Source organism: Anolis carolinensis, chromosome 4, assembly GCF_035594765.1.
Source record: "Anolis carolinensis isolate JA03-04 chromosome 4, rAnoCar3.1.pri, whole genome shotgun sequence".
NCBI lineage: Eukaryota > Metazoa > Chordata > Lepidosauria > Squamata > Dactyloidae > Anolis > Anolis carolinensis.
In genome coordinates, this window is record NC_085844.1 from 224,771,045 (window position 1) to 224,792,481 (window position 21,437).

The window sequence follows — 21,437 nt, forward strand, 5'->3', positions numbered from 1 at the left end:
TTCGATGATATTTTTAGTAAAATATCTGACATTATTTTGCAATGATTACTGGGATTATTTGGGGACAGAGAAGGGTGGTTAAAGTATGATTTTAAAGCAGAGATAGGTTTTGGTAGCCTGCCAGATTCTTTAGACTATAACCTTTAACTGCTTTAACCGTCAAAGCTAATGAAGATGGATGACATGAAGGACAGTCCAATAAACATCAGGAGAGTCATAGCTGCCCAGCCCTTCTCTAACTGTTGAAAAGTGTCTGGTGTAATTCAGATCAGGTTGCAGGTGGTTCTGAACTAATATATTCTATTATAATATGCTTAGAGTATATATTTTTATTGGTATCTGCACCAATCTAGGGATGCATCTACACAGTAGAGTTAATGCACTTTGACACCCCTTTAACTTCTATGGCTCAATGCTATGAGACCATGGGGGAGCCCTCGGTGGCGGAGAGGGTTAAAGCCTAGTGACTTGAAGGTTGGGTTGCTGACCTGAAGGCTGCCAGGTTCGAATCCCACCCGGGGAGAGCGCAGATGAGCTCCCTCTATCAGCTCCAGCTCCATGCGGGGACATGAGAGAAGCCTCCCACAAGGATGGTAAAAACATCAAACATCCGGGTGTCCCCTGGGCAACGTCCTTGCAGATGGCCAATTCTCTCACTCCAGAAGCAACTCAGGTTGCTCCTGACATGAAAAAAAAGAGACCATGGGAACTGATGTTTTACAAAAGTCTTTAGCCCTCTTTGCCGAAGAATGTAGATGCACCCTAGATTATATAGTACAATCTTTATGGTCTCATTATATCCATAAAACCATAAATACAGATAGAATTAGTGTAATGCATCCATTAATTTTATTAACCAATCTGATGGATGCCTTTCCACTTCAGATAATTTCGTGTAGTTTAGCAGAATTTGCACTTTGCTGTTCTGGCAAATGCACATTTGTTTTGACTTGACCTAATCAATATAGTTTATATCCATAGTATAGTGTAGTATAGTATAAAAGAAAAGTCTTTTTTCTTTTCCGTGGGCTGGCAATATCCTAAATGTTCAGTGGCCACCAAAACCAAAGCCAGTCATCTACAATCTCTTCAGGACTTACCCATTACTTAATATTACAGTGTTCCCCGTATCACACTTTCATTCTTCATGCTTCTTTTCCGATCGTAGAGGGAGAAGGATGCATAACATAACGATTTCAGGGAAAAAACATAGGTTCTATTTAGGTGTATGCAGGGAGGAAGGGGTTGTCTGAATGCGTGATAAAAAAAAAGATCTGGTGTTGACATAGCACACATTATTGTGGATTCAAATCTAAGTTATTTTTCATGCATGAAAGCTTAAATTCAAATAAAAGGACTGACCTTTCATCCTGCACTTTTCTGGAAAACCCGAGTTATATTCACATCCCCATGGCTTGAGTCAGCTTTGGTATTGAACCAGGGAGGAGCGTTTTGGGTGAGTAAGTGGCACAGGTAAATGGGAGCTACTCTGATCCTTCTCGCCATTAAAACAATACTTGTTTTCATTTTGCGGCATACAATTGTCTTTATTTTTTGTAGGTCCATTTGTACAGATGCAGTTGCCATTATTTTTAAAGGCACTTTGGTGTTGGACTAGATGGCCCATTAGGTCTCTTCCAACTCTATTATTCTATGAATAATATCAATATTGGTACACCTTCAACTACCAGCCACCTTACTTAGTGGGATAGCCAATGACCTGTTGAGCCATGCATATAACATACAAATATACATATATGTATTTTTTGGCATGCATAAGGGAGAAATAATAGTGGCCACTGCCTTGTGTCCAGAAATAGTGCAAAGCATAACAGATGTGATCATTCCATGACCACTAACACCAGAGTTCACATAGGGGAAATGTATAGCTGCTAATCCCGTTCCTTCAATGTAATAAGAATGTGTGCAGTGTTAATGCAACCACTGTGGACTAGGAAAATGTTAGTTGACCAGAATCTTTTGCTAGTGTAGACAAAAACCTAGAAGATAAATAGTTACGATTTTTTTCCCATCAGGAACCATACATTAGAATCACATATTTGCTGGTCTTCTGTTTTGCTGTGTCAACTTTTTTTTTTTTTGGAAGCATGCTCTCAGTTGTATCCAGATGTCATTCTGATAGCTGTCTCTTGTCAAATAGCTTCTACCATTTGAACTGTCATCCTTTTTAAAATGTAAAATCCAGTACAGCACTTTGAATCTACTTGAGCATGCTGTTGTAAAAGCCATTAAAATATTTGTACAGGGCTTGCACAAAGCAATTTTAAAGGTAGATGTCGCCTATAGTAATTCTTCATCAGTGCTCGCAGAACATTAACTCCCTCACTTTTGTATCAGTTAATATTGGAAAGCTTACATAATAACAAATAAGTGTATTGGTCTTCGTGATGCTACATGGCTGTTACTTTCCTATGGAAAAAAACAGCAGGCTGCATTTTCAAAGGCAGTTCCTGCTAAAAGCGCTCTTATGCAAATGTTTTCTTTTCTGTGCAGTTCAGCAGTTGATGCTTTTAGCACTTGTATTTTTCCACTGGTTTCCTCATTGTTTAGGGTGGGATGTTTCCCTCACTGCCAAATCTCTCTCCCTGAACTCTTTCCCCGCCCACCTGTTAGTCCCCTGAGTCACTTCCCTTTTTCAGTCCTGCTTTTTCTGTTCAACTTCTCTCTGAAAAGCAATTACTATTGCTGTGTTTGCAAGCAGACAGGCAGAGAGCATGACTCATTTGCACCTGGATGGAAGCTCTAATGCTGGATGTTGCAGCCGGACCCAGGAGGGCGGTTGATGCGTTAAGTCAGTGGCTGTGCCAGGGAGCTTCCCAGGAACAGGGCTGGACCAGGATTATTTATAAACCAGATCCTTTTCATTTCTTTTTGGGATTATGCTACTCTCATAGCAGTTTTGTTTTTTTTCCACTTGCAATAGTGTTGTCACCTGTCTAGCTGAAACTAGATAGAAGTTCTCAAGTACCCTAAGAGCTGTGCCCAGCATTACCACTTTCTAATTTTTCAATATGGGAGGAAAACCATGCAAAATTAGATGGGTAACATGTATGACAGTGGTGTTTATGTGTTTTTCTTGCCTGTGCACATAATGGGAAGATGTAGTCCGCGACAGCTTCTCAGCACATGCCAATCCAGCAAAATCAGTGAATTGGCAAGGCACCGTCTTCTTTCACAATTGGCTAAATTGGGTAGAACTGATGGGAACTGTAGTCCAGCACCTGAGGGCTCTTCCACACAGCCATAAAATTTTAATGTAAGTTTTTAATTTAAATGGATTTTTAAACATGATATAAATTGTTTTGATATATATGTTCATGTTGTAAGCCGCCCTGCGTCCCCTGAGGGGTGAGAAGGGCAGGGTACAAATGATGTACGTAATAATAAATAATAATTAAATAATAAATAATTAAAAAATAAAACCCAGAATATCAAGGCAGATAATCCACAATATCCAGTTCAATTTGGATTTTATACAGCTATGTAGAAGGGGCCTGAAAGGCCACACAATCCTCATCTGTGATTTATATAGTTTGCCTTTTAATTTATGAATTTGCAATTTTTGAAGTTGGCACCCCTTTACTAAATCCATTTTTGTTCTCATTAAGCCATTCTTAGGCATCTTACCTTCTCAGCAGGTGTATCATACTGACAATATGACAACGCAGAATCAGATAAAAGAACAAGTAGCCAAAAGCTCTGCCTCCAGGCCCAGTATTTTCCTCCCAGGTTTCTAGGCCTGTGCTATATTTTGGCTGTCTTGTCCTCGTTCTTACTAGCCACGAGGCTTCAGTGGTACTTTCCCAATAAAACAAAGTAACACCATTGCTTGTTTTGGAAAGGAATATAATTATCTATTATGTTACAGTTAAACATTTGTCATGTATGTATGTATGCGTTTTGGGATTCAAGAGAATGCAAGTTTGGATGAAGGTCTTGCATGAAATAGTTACAGCTGGGCCCTCAGCCAATTTGAGAAGTCAAAGTGAGTGAAGCAGGTGGTTAGCCATGAAAGCCTGGAGAGTTAGGTGTGTGTGGGTGTGTGTGTGTATGTATGTATGTATGTATGTATGTAAGAGAATTTGTTTTACAGTCCCCTTACTTCACCCTGTTCTCCCCCTGCTTCTTGCTTTCTCCATGCATTGACCATCCTGCAGAAGAGAGGGTTTCTCTCAAATCCTCCCCCACTAGGACCAACGGGATATAGGAAACTTTGGTGGGGTTTACTCAGTGGGAGTCAAAGAGCCAGCCAGCCAGTCATTTTCCATCATGATTCTCATGCTGGCAGGGTCCATGCGATGGGTTGGATGCAGAGCATGGCCAAAGAATTACATCCCTTTGCCCTGCTAGCTTTTGGTCTCCGGTTCTTCAGGGCCATCTTGCTGCAGCTCCTCTTCATCCGATTGTACCACAGGGGTCTCAGCCCCCTCCTCACTGGTATCCAGGCTGTTCAGGTCTGTGGAGGCTGAGGATGTGGACGAGATCCTGGATTTGACCTCACCAGTGTTGGGCACTTGCAGAGAAATCTCCTCTTGGTAATGGTTGGAATCTGGCCAAGGAGAGGGGTAAGAAAAGGAACAAATATCTGAAGAGTATGCTTGCACTTGGCTGCCCTCTGTGCCCTTATGATTTCCTGGCCAGCCAAACTAGTCAGTCCTACCCACATCAACCTCTATTATTATGCTGCAGAAGGAAACACATGCACTGCCGCAGCTTCTCCATGGTACTTGGGCCCTGCTGGCAACTGCAAATGGAGAACAAATAAACATTCTACACTATTAATAGAAAATACTCATGTGCCAAGCCAAGTTACTGCAGCAATAAGTAGTACTATTCCACATGCAGAGCCTTGTACCATCCTAGCATTTACTGCAGGCAAAGGTATCAAGAACACAGCAGGAATGTTTATACCTGCTTTCTCAAGTTGCTCCTGACACAAAAAAAGAAATACCTGCATTGATATTTTTGGCCAGGGGAGTTTAAACTTCATTTAGTCATGAACATCTTTCCTTGACTCCCAAAGTTATTCAATCATGGAACAATTTCATGATGCATTATAAGGCACCCTTTTTCAAGCTGGTCCCACCATAGTTTTGGACTACAACTCCTAGCATTCCTGATAATAGACCATGTTGCATGAGACTATTGGGAGTTGAGGCTTAAAAACATGGCTGCTTAGGATGGTGCCCACATAGCTATAAATAATAATAATAATAATAATAATAATAATAATAATAATAATATTTATTTTTATATCCCGCCCCATCTCCCCGAAGGGACTCAGGGTGGCTCACATGGGGCCAAGCCCAACAACATACAATAAAATACAACAGTATAAAATACACAATATAAAATAACAATATAAAATACATAACAATCACAGTAGATCAATAACACAGCTTCAACAGAGTAAAAACATGGCCATTAAAAGAGGCGATAACATGGCGCTTCAGTCCATAATTTTGGTGGAGAGGTAACTTCAATCGTGCAGTGAATTAGGAGACCTAATCATGGCCATCCGTAATGAGGAACAAAAGATTGTGCTATAGGAACAGGTGCGGACTTAATCAACTGTTCACTTCAGTTTTCAAGGCTTTTCTGAAGGACATCAATGTAGGGGCATCATTAGACCACATTAAACCACATACAGGATCTCAAACATACACATACAATACAGGCTATGCAATTATAGATCCTGCCACTTTTGTTCCTTGAAGTCACTATGTAAAGAAAGGGTGAGTATTATATTTAGTTGAATCTAATGCTCACCTTTTTTTTTTTTGGCTAAATTACATTGGTAAAATGGAGGTGTGTATTACATTCAATGGTGCATTATACTTGAGCAAATACGTTAATTTGTTGCCCTCAGGGATGATTTTGCATTGCAACTTTCATCATTCTTCCAGCTTTGGTTATGCTAACTAGGGCAGATGGAAGATGCAGTCCAAAATTTGGAGGGCCATCCAGCTTCAAGAATAAAGTGGAGGTGTGACACACACTTTAAAATGGTTGTTGGGATAAACCTTTGTCTCAACAAAGGAGTTATATGTAGCAGCATATTTTTATTTATCTTACAGTGTCTGATTTAATTTAAAATATCATAAATATTCTCCAGATGTTGCATTGCACAGATTTTCACAGAAAATTATAATTAGAGAAGCAGCCTCTACCAATGCCTCTGTGTTATCTCCTCTTCTTGCAACACCCTATGTGATGATTTCTCCCTTTTATCTATACTGGTTGCGAAAGCATGCCAAATTTCTACAAATGTCTCGCTCAGCAGGTTGACTGTTCAGTTTGCACTGTGGAAATTACAGATATGGAACTGGCAGGTGTAGTTACAGTGTTATTACATGACTTTCGTTGCATATCTGCAGGCACAGACAGAAGGGGGAATCTGCTATGCTACGAACATATATTGATTGCCTGCGGGTTTTGCTGGACAAGCATACAATCTTGTCACTAAGGAGAATTCAACTGTATATGACAAACCCAAGAGGAAAGAAAAGGAAACAAGTTTCTATGTTTTTGATACGAGTGAAAAACGTCTTAAATATGTGCGGAATGTCGTGTGCATTACACTGTTGTTATAGTGTTTGCATACCTAGTGATCCAGAAAATATTCTACAATAATTTCCATAGTTCCTTGCTATCCACACCACAGGGCTATTATGTTCAATGCCTGCTCAGCCATATACAATCTACAGCCCCATTCCTTTCTTCTATTGATTCATTCAAAGCCAATGTAATAATAGGAAAATATTTGAACATTTGCATTTCAAAAAGAGAATGATGTTCAGTGTAATCTATGGAATTTCACTAAATTTGCTTCTTTTTTCCTAGTTGGTGAATTAGTATTATATTGGCAAATAATGTGTGCTACATGGTAGACATGGTTCAAAATACTGTTTAGCAATAGCCCCCTGTGGTTTGGATTCAGGCTGCTAATGAATCATTAGCAAAATACAGCACTCCTTCTGTGACACAGTAACCCATAGGGATTGGGTCAGGTTGAGCCAGTGACCTGGTAACCCTTCCATCAAGGGCAAGGCTCCCTGTTTGGCCAGAAGATGTCCTCCATGAATCCTTGGCCCTGTATTATTATACAAAACATGTGCCTCACATTCCTTTTCCATGTTTGGCAATGGGGGCTTTTGTGCATGGCTTGTGAATAACGCCACTTGGAGATCTCATCAGTGAGGCTCTTTAACTGGAATGCAGGAGGCTCTGCTAGTAAAGTGTTTGAATCACATTCAGGCTGAATCACTAACAGGCTTTTATTGCCTTCCAGTTGGCCTTCCACTGGACCCTGAAGTAAACCTTTCAGAATAAGAATAAGCATAATGGGGATGGAGATAATGAAGAGTTTCAGGCTCCTACATTTATCACTTTTTGTCTATCTATACATGTTTAAGCCATTCAATTCAGTATTATCAGATCAATTGATGTGTGTGACTTCAAGTTACTTGCACACCACGGCAACCCCATGAATTTCAAATGATTTTCTTAAACAGGGAATATTCAGAGATGGTTTGCCAGCTCCTTCCCCTGAAATACAGCCTACATACAGTGCCTGGTGTTCATTGATTGTCTCCCATCCAAGTACTAACCAGGGCTGCCCTGCTAAACTTCCCAAAATTAGGTGGAATTTGGTGTATTTAGGGTATTTAGGATGCTTCCAGAATACTGGTTAGATGTTACAGTGCTTCTTTTGTTTTGTTGCATGTCATTGTTCAGCCAATTTTAATGCTTTCTTTCTTTTGGTGGGGAGTGGTGTTTTCATGACAGGCGGCAATGTCTGAAGTTAGACTTTCCAGCCAAATGTTATGCAGATATATTTTCAACAAGAAATTGAATTTCTACCCCAAACTTATGCAGCTATATTTCTACTTCATGTAGGACCGAGTTCACAAAATTTTGGATGGTGTAATATTACAAGATTCTCTCCTTGTTGAATATACGTCTGATTTTAAATAAACAGGGGCTATTCACAAACTAATAAATTCAGGAAAAGAAAGGCAAAATCCTGCACCTTCCTCATATGATTGCTACATGAACTTAAGGCTTGTTCTTGTGCTTTTTACTAGAGCAGTGGTTCTCAACCTGTGGGTCCTCAGGTGTTTTTGGCCTACAGCTTCCAGTAATCCCAGCCAGTATACCAGCTGTTAGGATTTCTGGCAGCTGAAGGCCAAAACACCTGAGGACCCACAGGTTGAGAACCACTGCATTAGAGGTTGTTGTATGGTGATGACATCTACATGACATAGGTTTTAAGCATGATCATCTGCTAATACCTGGTATTAAGGGCACAATAGCGGTGGAAAGGAGAAATCTTGTGAACAGGGTCTGCTTTAAGCCTGTCACCAGTAACCAGGTAAAGGGGGATTCACCAAAGGGCCAGGGGAGATATGGAGAGGCCACTCTTAGGTCCCCTTTTTCATTACAGCAATTCTTTTAAATTTATCTTATGTGTTACAATTACAAGACTCCTTCAGTTAGCTTTGGACAGCATACCTAACTCTCCTCTTGTTGGAAATAGCAACCTCCCAAGCCTTTCACTATTTATTTGTTAATGTATATATTTGCTAACCTGTATTCTATGTGTATGTTGATTTGCCAGTTTAACTGTACCTCTTTGGTGTGGGAGGAGTTATAGACATGTGAATGTACTGAGCATGTTCAGACTGCTTTAATCTGTAGTAGTCAGTCTGCTTTAGACCTCAGTGGAAGTGGATGCCTGTCTGCTTTAGACCTCGGTGGAGGTGGATGCATCTATGTTGTTGTTTGGACTTCAATATAGAAGTATGCTTATGGATTTCAGTGAGTACAAGTATACTTAAAAGCTATGGACTATTGATTAAGAATTATACTTTGTGTCTCAACACACAGAGAGAACTACATCCTATCTATAACTGAACTTTAAATATGAAATGTGCCTGTATGGTGAAATAATATAAGATGTTTGTGAGTAATTTTTCAAAGAAGACTTTGTTTTTAATCTCTGAGTGTATATTTTAAACTAATAGGTTTCAGGGGAGTGTATATCTTTTGGGCAATTTCAACTTCAAAGAAACAACTACCCTCTGCTAATCAAATATATTTTTGTAGTGCCATGTCTTTGTTCTTGGCAGTTCAAAGACAGGGTTCTTCAGTTTAAGTGCTGAGTTACCTGTGTGCCATTACACGAATGCTTATGAATACCACTTGTTCTAAGGGTTGACTTCTAACAAGGTCATGCTTTTCTTGACTAGTGGTTTTCAAAAGGTGGTCTCCACATGTTCATGAAGATTCACATTTGCTAAACAGATATGACATCATTTTTCCTTTTCAATAAGGTTCTGATTGCCATTTATTTCCAAAGGGATGTGTTCCAAGAGATTCCCAATATCTCTTCCCACTCTACCCTCCCAAGGTCGCCCATTGAATTTCATGGCTATGTGGAGACTAGCATTTGCCTCTTCAATGTCTCAGTTCATCACTTTTAAACTATTACAATGCACTTGCTATCCGTGCGAATTGCTGCAGTGATAGCAACAGGACTGGTTGGCAAGATACACAAGCAAATTGAGTCATCAAAATGTAAAAATGTCAATGCAGATGTGACTGAACCAAAGAAGAGGGTACAAACTTATCTTCAGGCTGAGGACAACACACGAGAAAAGACATTCAAGGATTTAAGCTTTGTTCAGATAGACAAAGCTGACACTTAATGTATGAGAGAAACATGTTAAACACTCGCTATCAGTGTCAATTACTGCTTCCTTTCTGAAAGTCCTATACATTTCTAGGTTTTGTAAGTTTAGTGTTGCAATAGCTTTATTCATAAAGCACTATGGGAGGGGCGTGTGAAAAATGCAAGACAGTAATTATGATGATAATAATATAATTATAATTTTGTAAAATAATGCAACTACGGAAGGGACCAGCATGATATAGTTATTGGACTTCTAAGAGTGCATTGAGCCAGGGCGGTTTGATATGACTATGGTAACTGCCCTGGCTCAATGCTATGGAATAATGAGATTTGTAGTTATACAAGGTCTCTTGCCTTCTCTGCTAAAACGTGCTGGTGCTTTAGCAAACTCTACATCAGGCATGGGCAAACTTCAGCCCTCCAGGGGTTTAGACTTCAATGTCCACAACTCCTAACAGCCTACTGATTATCAGGAAATGGAGAAGTTGAAGTCCAAAAACCCCGGAGGGCCAAAGTTTGCCCATGCCGGCTCTATTTCAATGTCACTGTTTATTCGATGGCAGAAGGGGAGGTGTGAAAAGCGGGCTTCTGTCTAGCTCTGTCTAGCAATAAGCTTACAGTTGCTAGGCAACAACCTCTAGGTCCTTTCCATCAGAAGAAGGGCAGACAGAGCCTTCTGGTTGTCCTCTGATAGTTTGCACATTCGGTTGAACAGGCACACAGTCCTGAGATATACGGCATTTCCCCCCAAAATTATAGTAATTATTTCAACATTTTGTTTATAGGCATGCAAACAAGCACATGCAAATCTCACATAATCTGTGACTTTTTACAGGGAGTGGACAATGTGTGTCTATTTGTTTTGAGAAACATGCCTGGCTACCCTTCTACTTATAGCTGCATTTACACTGCAGAATTAATGCAGTCTGACACCATTTGAACTGTCATGGCTCAGTGCTATGGGATCATGGGGATTGTAGTTTTACAAGGTCTTTAGAATGCTGGTGCATCCCAAACCACAAATCCCATGAGTCCAGAGCACTGAGCACTGGCAGTTCAAGTGGTGTCAGACTGCATTAACGCTAATGTGTACATGCACCATAAGCCACTAAAAACATTGTGCAACTAGACTGACTAAAGCAGGCACAAGAAGAGAGATGCATCTATACCAGACATAGGCAAACTTGGGCCCTCCAGGTGTTTTGGACTTCATCTCCCACAATTCCTAACAGCCAGTAGGCTGTTAGGAATTGTGGGAATTGAAGTCCAAAACACCTGGAGGTTCCAAGTTTGCCCATGCCTGATCTACACTGTGGAGTTAATGCAGTTCAAGACCACTTTAACTGCTATGGCTCAATACAATGGAATTTTGGGAGTTATAGTTTAGCGAGGTACCAGCACTCTTTGGCAGAGAAAGTTAGACCTTGTACAACTACGACGAAACAGCCACAACAGTCCACTGATTAAACAATCAATCACATTTAGTGTGAAATCTGTCATCTGTTCTTGTTTAGATGAGTTCAAATGCGTGCAGAGAACATAGGAGATGAACATGAGTTACTTTTAACTCATTTAGGATTTATAGATTTTGGAAAAGAAAGAAGTAGGGGTAAAGCAATAGGCAGCACAGAATGATCCCGGCCAAATAAAGCAAGACATGAACATAAAGCAGAAGGAAAAAGGTTCGGGGGGGGGGGGGGGGGGAGAGAGAGAGAGAGAGAGAGAGAGAGAGAGAGAGAGAGAGCCATTGCTATGCACAAGTAGCAAAGTGTGAGTTGATCATATGATAGTTTTTGAATTAACACAGTGGCATGTGATCGCTTCTGGGTTTAAACTAATTGATTTCAGGCATCTGGGTTTTTCAGTTAGAGATGACAACTTGTGTATCAAAACCCAATCAATTTTTTTTTGGTATACAACTCCTATCTTCTATCTTTTGGCCATTAGATAATCTGCCTTGCAAATGAGGATGATTCTGCCTGGTTTACACATCCATCCAAGAGGCAAAACAATCTCGCTTCAAATATCAATGTCTGCTGCTATTTGTGCCATAGCATTTCATTACGGAGTAAAATAAAATGTTTATTGTTGACTGTTGAGTAAAATATGTATTTCATGCTGATGAAAATACACAGACACAAGCACCAGGGCCTGAGGCAGAAAGCTGCAGGAGTTTTGTTTTTCTCTATCAAACAAATGGAAGGAGGACATCTACCACAATGTTCCTATATGCCCAAATTAGTTTGATAAATCATAATCTAAAATGGTGCCCAATCTGATTATCTGTGACTTTTAAGTTACTAGCCCTTGATCACTGTTTCAAAAGGAAATCTAAATGCATGTAGGAACTACCACAAGCAAATAAATGAAAGGCTGCATTAGGCAACTATTCTACTAGTAAAGACATCCAATTTCCGTCTTCCTAAGCCTTTGTCTGGCTTTTAAGCTCTTAGCTTTTACAATGAACTATACAGGTTGAACATCCTTTATCTGGAAATCTGAAATATTCCAAAATCTCTAACTGTCCACATGGGTGACTAAGACATTGACACATTTTCTTTCTATAGGTTCTGTGTACATAGACATTATTCCATGCAGATAATTCTTCAAAATGTTATGTGTATAAGATATATATGTAACATAAATGAATTTTATGTTTCGACTTGGGTCCCATCTCCAAGACATTTTATTATTTAAGTACAGTCAGACCTCAAAGGGGTGGGGTGCAAGATCCCTACAAAAGTGGAAAACCTCTCAAAGATATGTCCATGAATATATGTTTATTCTGGGTATTTCTAAGTTCCTTCAGTGCAATTCTATGGCCAGTTTCTTGTGGAATTGCACTAGGAATTGCATTAGAAATGCTTAAAGAGAACATTATTTTTGGTCTCACGTAAAACAGCAAATACAAAGGTGGTGGCAAATACAGTAATCTACAAATAATCAAATCAAAGAATGCTTAAACTGCAAATGCAGAGAGATTCCAAAATTGGAGGGGGAGGAGGGACAGAACAATAATAGATTTGCACAAGACCACAAGGGTATCTAGTCCTACCCGGAAAGCACTGTAAGCAAACAGCCGTCCAGTCTCTGTTTTAAGAAACCTCCAAAGATGTATACTCTAGTAAGCTCCAAGGCAGCATATTCCACTGTCGAACTGTTCTTTCCAATCAGGAAATTCTTCCCTAAGTTTAGGCGGCATTTCTTTTGCTCCCAAACATTTTGGATAAGAGACACTCTGGCCCCTTCTACACTGTCCTTATATTTCAGGATCTGATCCCAGGTTATCTGCTTATCCCAGATTATATAGCACTGGGGACTCACATACTCCAATTCAAAGCAGAAAGCCTGGGATCAGATCCTGGGATATAAGGACAGTGTAGAAGGGGCCTCAACCTATACTTCAAAATGATCCAAAAATATCTGGACAAGTCTTTTTTTTAAACAGAGTTATAACCAATTTTATTACATAAAATTTAAACTTCTGCCACATTAATTTTTCTGCAGTTTGCTCTGGCATGCTTCTAATGATGTCAGAATCACCTGAATCAATGATGGCCAATGTACCTACTCTGTAGTACTTTCCACATGCTGTACCCAATTCAATATTGTTGCCACTGTAGTGATGTACATCTGTTTTGGCCAACATTGCATAGTACTCAATTTCTGATTTCCTCAAAGCAGGACAATTGTTGGCCAAGATGACCAGCTTGGCTTTGCCATGACCTGGATAAGTCTTGAAGCTTCTGGGAATTGCTATGTAAGTTGCACATACCTGGCAAAAGAGTGGCTACGTTGTTGTTGTCCTCTGTCCCACAGCCAAGGAATACATCTACAGTGTCTTGGTCAGAGAGGTCCATCATGTCCATCTGTTCCAGCATATCCACATTCACCTCCATGGAAGATATGCTGCCCAAGGGAGCTGGCAAAGACAGGGAAACCATCAGATGCCATGCAGCACAACATCAGGTGCCACTTGCCATTGTAGAAATGGATAATAATGTATCTGTTTCCTCAACTAACAAAAATGCAAAACAAGTAAATCAGACAGATCTCAAATGCAAGTGGAACAGAACCTGGACATTATTGCATGAAGCCACCATCTCATATCATCCAGGAATGTACTGAATGGCCATCTTTGTTATAGAATGTCTCCGTGATGCCACAATTACGCCACTTGGCTGATCCTGCATGCTAGCACAGAAGCACCTAGACATTATTACATGACAAGTTCTAGGATTGTGGCCCATCAATATTTGGGGACAGCTTTGTTGTGGGGAGGGGGCAGACCAGCAATGGGTATTGCATGTGTAATACTTCTGTACTGGCTTGTCACTTTCAAGCGAGAAGAATTCTAGACTCGAGCACTAGGACAGTCACTTTTTGGATTATAACTTCCAGAATCCCCCAGCAGATATCCTGGTTGGGGACTTCTGAGAGCTGCAGTGAAAACCAGCGACATTTACACGCATTGGTATATAGTATCTTTAGCAGCACTTACGTCTCCTGTGTTCTATCTGCAGATGGGATACTGGGAAGAAGAAATCAACATCATGCTGGAAAACCTCCTCAAAGAATCTCTGCCTCTCGCGGAGTTTGAGCTGTTGTTGCTGCAGCTGCTCTGCATCGAGTCCCCGCTGCCCATTTTCCATGTCAGCTAAAAAGGCATCAGAGAAATGAAATGTTTAGGCAGAGAACAGAAGGACTCACAAGCAGCATCCTTTCAGATTCTCAAAGACTGTATCTCCCTATAAAAGTTGCTATAAACGTCTGCCCAAATGTTAAAATCACTGTGAGAGGGCTTTCTTTTGATCCCACAAGTGGAAGTTCAGTAAAGCACATTTGGTAAGGACATGGGAGAGACCCTTCTTGATGGATATTCCTAGGTCATGGAAATCTTTTCCACAGGAGGTTCAATTGTCCCCTTTCTCAGCTCTCTTTCTGCCAGAAGACAAAGACCTTTTCATTCAGGAAGGCCTCAACGTGAGTGAGATAAGGGTTTTTTTGTTTTATGTGGTCTCCTGTGGTTTTTTTTTTCTTTTTCATCGTTTTTGATGAAGTTACCATAGAGTCAAATTGAAGGATTTATCAAATTCCTTGAGAGGATGCCCCTCTAGTAATTTTCTAGGTCGTCCAAGGTGACTCTATGGAAATTTCTGGCAGAAGTACGGTAATTAATTGCAGCAAGGTTATCCATGGTTTACTGTTTCCTCAATAAGTTCAGGAAGACATCCCTCACAGATATGAAGGAAGTACTGTATTTTGTTTTAATTTGTTGTAAACTATTTTGCGAGAAAGACAGGATATTAAATAAATGTTCAAAATCCTCCTGATTCACGCTCGAGGGAAAAACACAGGTGGGCACAATAATTTTTGATTGAAACCAGAGGTTGAAAAAGATATATAAGATATGAAAGCTAAATTCCCAGGATTTAGTCTAAAATTGATTGTTTCGATGAAACTCTGAAGACGTATATATGGACTAATGGATTCTGGCACTGAGAGTGCAGCAAATCATTTTTTCTAATGTCTGGGGTATGTCAGAAATGTCAATCTTCCCCCCAAACTGTTACTTTTTGAACAACATAGTTGAAACCCCTCCCCCACCCAATACATCCTTTTTATCAGAGGTGATAATGTTGTTGTTGTTTAATCGTTCAGTCGCTTCTGACTCTTCGTGATCTCATGGACCAGCTCACGCCAGAATTCCCTGTCAGCTGTCGCCACCCCCAGCTCCTTCAAGGTGAAGCCAGTGACTTCAAAGATACTTCTTGCCCTTGGTCGACGGCACTTCCTTTTTCCTTCCATTTTTCCCAGCAGGTGATAATGAGATGGGTAAATACCACTATTATTGGTGATAGTAGAAGTGGTGGGGAAACAGTATCATTTTTGTCTAGCAGAAGTACAATACAGTCAGTCCCAAGTTATGAATAAGATAGATTCTATATAGGTTTGTTCTTAAGTTGAATTTGTATGGAAGTTTGGAACAGGTACTTTTTAAGTATAACTGCATATATATGTATGTATGTGTGCGATATATCTGACACACACACACACACTCACACACACTGTTCGGATAGCATAGGGATGAGTTAGCACCCCTGTGGGGTTTGTTTTTCTGTCTGTGCCCCTGTTTAGACAGCAAAACATATTCTGTAGAAGGCTACTGAATATGCCCTCTCAAGACATTTTCTAGATCCTTCTTCACAACTCTATGTATTCATAGGCTGGAAGTATTTCATTTCAATATTATTATCCATGTTTTTGCATTTCAACATGAAGTTTGGGAATGTATTCCTTGCCAGTATAGGGGGTCAAACTCTACTTTCTACAAATATTTAGCATGGTGACTGAACAAAAGGTGACAGAAGACAGAAAAGGTGCCAGGCTTTTATTTAGTCGTTCTAATCCATCTTTTTTCACAGCTCTCAATTTTAAAAAATATCTTCATTAAATTTTCTCTCTTGTGAATCAATAGACTGTCAAGAATCACCCTTATTTCCTTGTCATATCATGGACCCAATGCATTGCTTACTATTCCTCCTCCCTCCCAATTTCATTGAAAAATCCAGAAATGAAGGAACTATAACCTTCTCCCTCAAAATACAAGTGCTTCACCCTCTGTCTCTATTGACCAATGCATGCAACAATGGCAGATAATAATAATAATAATAAAATAATAAAACTTTATTTATAACCCGCCACCATCTCCCCAATGGGGACTCGGGGCGGCTTACATGGGGCCATGCCCAGACACGATACAATATAACAAAATAAAACAATATATCATAACACAATATAATAGTACAAAAATAATCATATACATTACAACGCAAATCAGAGCAGACAGGGCGGGCCACATGAACATTTAATTAAAAACTCGGGAGAGAGAGGCATATAAATAAAGAGAACAGGGGTATAAGACGGAACAGTCCAAACAGTCCAAAGGATAGAATCCCAGGGGAGTAATCAAGAGGTATATAACATTTACTCCCCGAAGGCACATCGAAAAAGCCACGTTTTTAGATCTTTCTTAAAAGCCAATAAGGTGGGGGCTTGCCTGATCTCAGAGGGCAATGAATTCCACAGTCGGGGGGCCACAGCAGAAAAGGCCCTCTCTCTCGTTCCCACTAGACGGGCCTGGGATAGAGGCAGTGGCGAAAGAAGGGCCTCCCCGGATGAGCGGAGGGATCGAATAGGTTTATAATAGGAGATACGGTCACGAAGGTAGGTGGGTCCCAAACCGTTTAGGGCCTTATAAATGATGGTATTCACCTTGAATTGGGACCGGAAGGTGAACGGCAGCCAGTGGAGCTCTTTGAACAGGGGAGTAGATCTCTCCCTGTAGCTCGCCCCTGTAATTAATCTGATATTTTAATATTTGTATTCCAATGTTGATGCATGTGCTAAAACAAACACGAAAAGAGACATTAAAATATTTAATAATGCCATATTTCAAGGCTGGATAGATTCAGTATTTAAGTGTTGGCAAGATCTCTTTGCAAGTCTTTTGATCTGAGCTCTGCTTTAGCAAAGTTTCTCTTAATTAATTTGCAGTGTTGCTGAGATACTTATTCGAAAGGGTTCTGCTTGGAACTAGCAACTCAGATTCTGCTTGGATTAAGATGTTGAAAGAAACTGCTTGATCAAAGCAAAAGCAAAAGAAAAATCAGCTTCCTGGTAAGTGAATTGAACTTACACAAGAGCTTTAACTGTGCAAAAAGGTGAATCACTATGATATACCACCAAAGACAATTTGCCACCCGTGTATATCCTGTAAATTGAACACAATAAAGACAAATAAAAGGAACACAGTCTTAAAGGAAACAGTTCTATCCTTGGATACCTTCTGTGTAAATGAAAAATGAACAACATGTCTGCTCATTCCCAATGTTTTTAATGCATAAGACATCCACTCATAATTCCCTTCAGTCCTCTAATCCACCCACTCACTTTAACATGAACATAGATAACTAGGTCCCTGCCTATTTTTCTGAAGTATTCTTTTAATTATTTCCATGAGGCAGAACTAGAAGGAGGAAAGGAAAAGTACCATGTGAAGGAAAAGTACCATTTTCAATCAGGAAGCAAGGCAAGCTCAGTTTATAATGAACAGGATGGGGAAAGAGGTGGAGGTGAATCTCCATGTGATGATCAAAGCAACTCAGGAGAATGAGGAAGATGAAGTTGCCCCTGGACCATAACAATTCTGAGACGCTCCAGGCATTGAAAGCACCTCACTACCTCCACTCAATAATTGTTGGTGCAGAGCCCAGTCAAACTGGTATAAGGAAAATGTGATTGCTGAACTGGGCAGTGCCATAACCAAGGAAACCAAACAAACAGTGAAATTTCTAATTGTGTCTGTGTCATGCTGAGCAGGCTTGTTTGCTGCCTCAAGGCAAATTTCTGCCATGGAGCCAAGAGGCAGGAAGACAGATAAGGCAGAATCGTTCTACTGGGACCAAGTTATTCACTCCGAGTTCCAGATTTAACCCAAGAAAGCATGAGCAGTTGTTTAATGAGAAAAATCCAGCCATGGGACTCAGACAGCCTTGTGCTATCTTACAAATTCCCTATATCAGCAACCACACCAAGGTTACTATTATTATTGATGATAAATGAAGTGGTTGTGTGCCTTCAAGTTCTTTTCCGATTTATAGTTGGCTACTCTAAGTCAAACCTGTCACAGGGATTCTTGCAAGATTTGTTCAGAGGGGTTTTTTGCCACTGCCTTCTTCTGAAACTGAAACGGCATGACTTCCCCAGTGGGTTTCCATGGCTGAACACTGAATTCAACACTCAAACCCCTACGCCACACTCAAACCATGTTGGTTTCCTTAAATAGGTATGCCTCATTTAAAAAAGCTTCAGACAAGAAGTTCAAACATTCTAGTGATCTTGGGGAAATTCACTTCTGTAAAGCTCATCTGACCTGGTTGTTTTATTTCACATATGCATTGTGCTAGTTTTGAATAAAAGGACTGCTGAAATGTGCTGAACTGGTCTGCCATTTTTGAAGTATAAGAACCTATCCCTATTCTTTCCATTTTATTTGTGTCTCTAGTGCTACATTTTAAGTTAAAGAAAGAATCCTAGGAACACATCCACTTTTAAACTGAGGCATACCTGCATGTACTAAGCCAGAGGCAGCAGAGAAGCAACAAGTTGCTGTATGTCAGCATGAGGGGGATAACTTAAATTCCTAATGCAGCCTGGAACAAAAAGCATGATTTCTTCCAGGAGGCATGACATTGCATTTCTAAAAAAGAACTTTCCCAAGCTCTAGTAATAATGCATGAGCGTATATCATGCAATGCAATATACTTCAGCATATGGGACTTAATGATGGAAGGGGGCAGCATGGGTCAGTAAGAGAATGCATGCAGTACATGGAGAAAGCCCCAACCTGAGTCTCTTCCTTATATTGCTAAAAGATAAGTAGATGGGAAACTTACTTCCAAGACACAGGAGGCGAAGTCTGCTGATAATAAAACCGGACTAGGAATCGGAAGAAGGTAGATCTGGCTCTATTAATAAATCTCTGGCTGATTTCTGACTTCCAAATGTTTAACAATAGCAGCAATACAATGAACCTTGTTCTCCCTTTCCTCTCTGCCAAACTATATTACAAAAATAAATAAAAACTATTAAGGTAATCAGGAGTGGATTTGTGTGTTTAAGGGCTTCCTTAAATTCTGATTTCTAAAGATTGAATCTTTGCCACATGGCTCTAGTTTATGGATCTCAAAATTGTATCTGAAAAAAATGTTGATCTGAAAATCCAGAAGTATACCTACAGTTGCTGAGAGAATTGTAATGTGTCTAAATACAGTCAGCCTTATGTATCCGTGAATTCTGCATCCACAGATTTAAAAAATCCCAAATCAAGCCTTGATTTTTGTCATTTTATATAAAAGCTGCCATTTCACTACATCACAGTATATATAGTGGGACTTGAGCATCAACAGATTTTGGTATCCAAGGGGGTCCTAGAACTAAACTCTAGCAAATACCAAGGACCCACTACTAAATTATAGTTAGTGAACTCTCCATTACATCCTAATGATTAGAATTTCAGTTTCAGTTACAAGTAACCATACAGAATATGGCCACTAACAAAGGAATAAGGGAGCCATGGACCAAAATATCTGTGAGATCAAAGATTTGCCATGCCTGAGACTGTACACCGATGATGTCCAACTCTACTACTCCTTTCCACCTACTGCTAAGGTCCTGAACCGGTGCTTGGCAGCTGTAATTGTCTGGATGAGAGCGAACAAATTGCTATTGAATCCAGACAAGACAGAGATACTCCTGGTCAGTCGTAAGGCCGAAGAGGGTATAGGGTTATAGCCTGTGTTGGACGGGGTTACACTCCCCCTGAAGACATAGGTTTGCAGCTAGGGAGTGATCCTGGACTCATCGCTGAGCTTGGAATCCCAGGTTTCGCCGGTGACCAGGGGAGCTTTTGCACAATTAAAGCTTGGATGCCACTTGTGCCCATAGCTTGGGAAGTCAGACGTAGCCACGGTAGTCCATGCTCTGGTTACAACCCTCATAGACTACTGCAACACACTCTGCATGGGGTTTCCTTTGAAGACTGATCGGAAGCTTCAAATTACCCAATGGGCAGGAGCCAGATTACTCACTGGAGTGGGGTACAGGGAGCTCACGAGCCCCCTGTTGCATCAGCTCCACTGGCTGCCAGTCTGCTACCGAGCACATTTCGAAGTGCTGGCATTAGTCTATAAAGCCCTAAACAGTTCCGGCCCAGCTTACCTGTCCAAATGTATCTCCCTCTATGAACCATCTTGGAGATTAAGAACTTTTGGGGAGGCCCTGCTCTCTGTTCCACCTTCCTCGCAAGTGCAATGGTGGAGACAAGAGACAGGGCCTTCTCAGTGGTGGCTCCTCAGCTATGGAACTCCTTCTCCAATGAAATTAGATCAAGACCCTCCCTCCTGATCTTCAGAAAAAAAGTAAGAACTTGGCCTTTGGGCAGTAAGCAATACAAGGAATGATCAGGGATTATGTGCAATAGGTATGATATTTGGAACGGCCTAGACTATGATTGTTGGATTGTGTGATGTTAATGTTTATATTGATATGTTTTTAATTCTACATTTTAATGTTAAATGATGTTGTTTTATGATTTAATTGACAATTGTATGTTATCGTTATGTTAAGTTTCTGTATGTGAAGCATTCAATCTTGTCATAATTATGCTGGAAATCGCTTTGAGTCCCACACTGGGGTGAGAAAGGTGGTATACAAGTGAAGTAAATAAATAAATAAATAAATAAATAGTTGGCTGGAGCAAAAAGGGACATCTTCTCTGGTGAAACTCCCACAATCTTGAATTATTTCTCATCAGGCAGAATCCAAGCATTCATAATTTCTGCCAGAAATAGAAGATTGTTTTGTTTGCCGAGGGATTTTCCTGATGGCTAGCAGTGTCAGATATCTGTGGGCTTTAATGAATGGTTTTAAATTACTGCATTATTTGTTTTTATCATTTTTGTTTTTGAAAATTTTATTATTTTAATAATTGGCTTTGTTTGTTGCTCTAAAATAATTAAATGGACAAAACAGCAACCTAATTTTAAAGGCTTCTTCCTGTATGTCTGCTTCCAGCCAGTGGTGTACAAGATCATTCAGGATTGTTAACAGGGTCAGCTTCCTCTCAAACCAGGCGACTTCTCTTCATTCAAGCAAAGCA

The 21,437-nt window shown here is 40.2% G+C and overlaps 1 protein-coding gene and 1 long non-coding RNA gene across 3 annotated transcripts in view; one reads left to right on the top strand and one right to left on the bottom strand.

Moving 5' to 3' along the window:
• Positions 1-3,850: 3,850 nt before the first annotated feature.
• Positions 3,851-21,437, bottom strand: part of dbndd2 (dysbindin domain containing 2) — a 34,828-nt gene continuing 17,241 nt past the window's right edge. Inside the window, exons 2-4 of one of the 2 annotated variants that reach the window (XM_062978874.1) lie at positions 14,217-14,372; positions 13,491-13,637; positions 3,851-4,570 (exon numbers count right to left, since the gene is read on the bottom strand). In XM_062978874.1, coding sequence (XP_062834944.1) covers positions 4,368-4,570; positions 13,491-13,637; positions 14,217-14,372 — 506 coding nt within the window. In that variant the 3' untranslated portion in view covers positions 3,851-4,367. Of the gene's footprint in view, positions 4,766-13,490; positions 13,638-14,216; positions 14,373-21,437 lie in introns of both variants that reach the window. The other variant, XM_062978875.1, reaches the window with a different exon arrangement.
• On the top strand, positions 16,379-19,374 carry LOC134298479 (uncharacterized). Its single transcript, XR_010005579.1, has 2 exons — positions 16,379-17,395; positions 17,743-19,374. It is a non-coding gene; the product is annotated as an uncharacterized LOC134298479 (long non-coding RNA).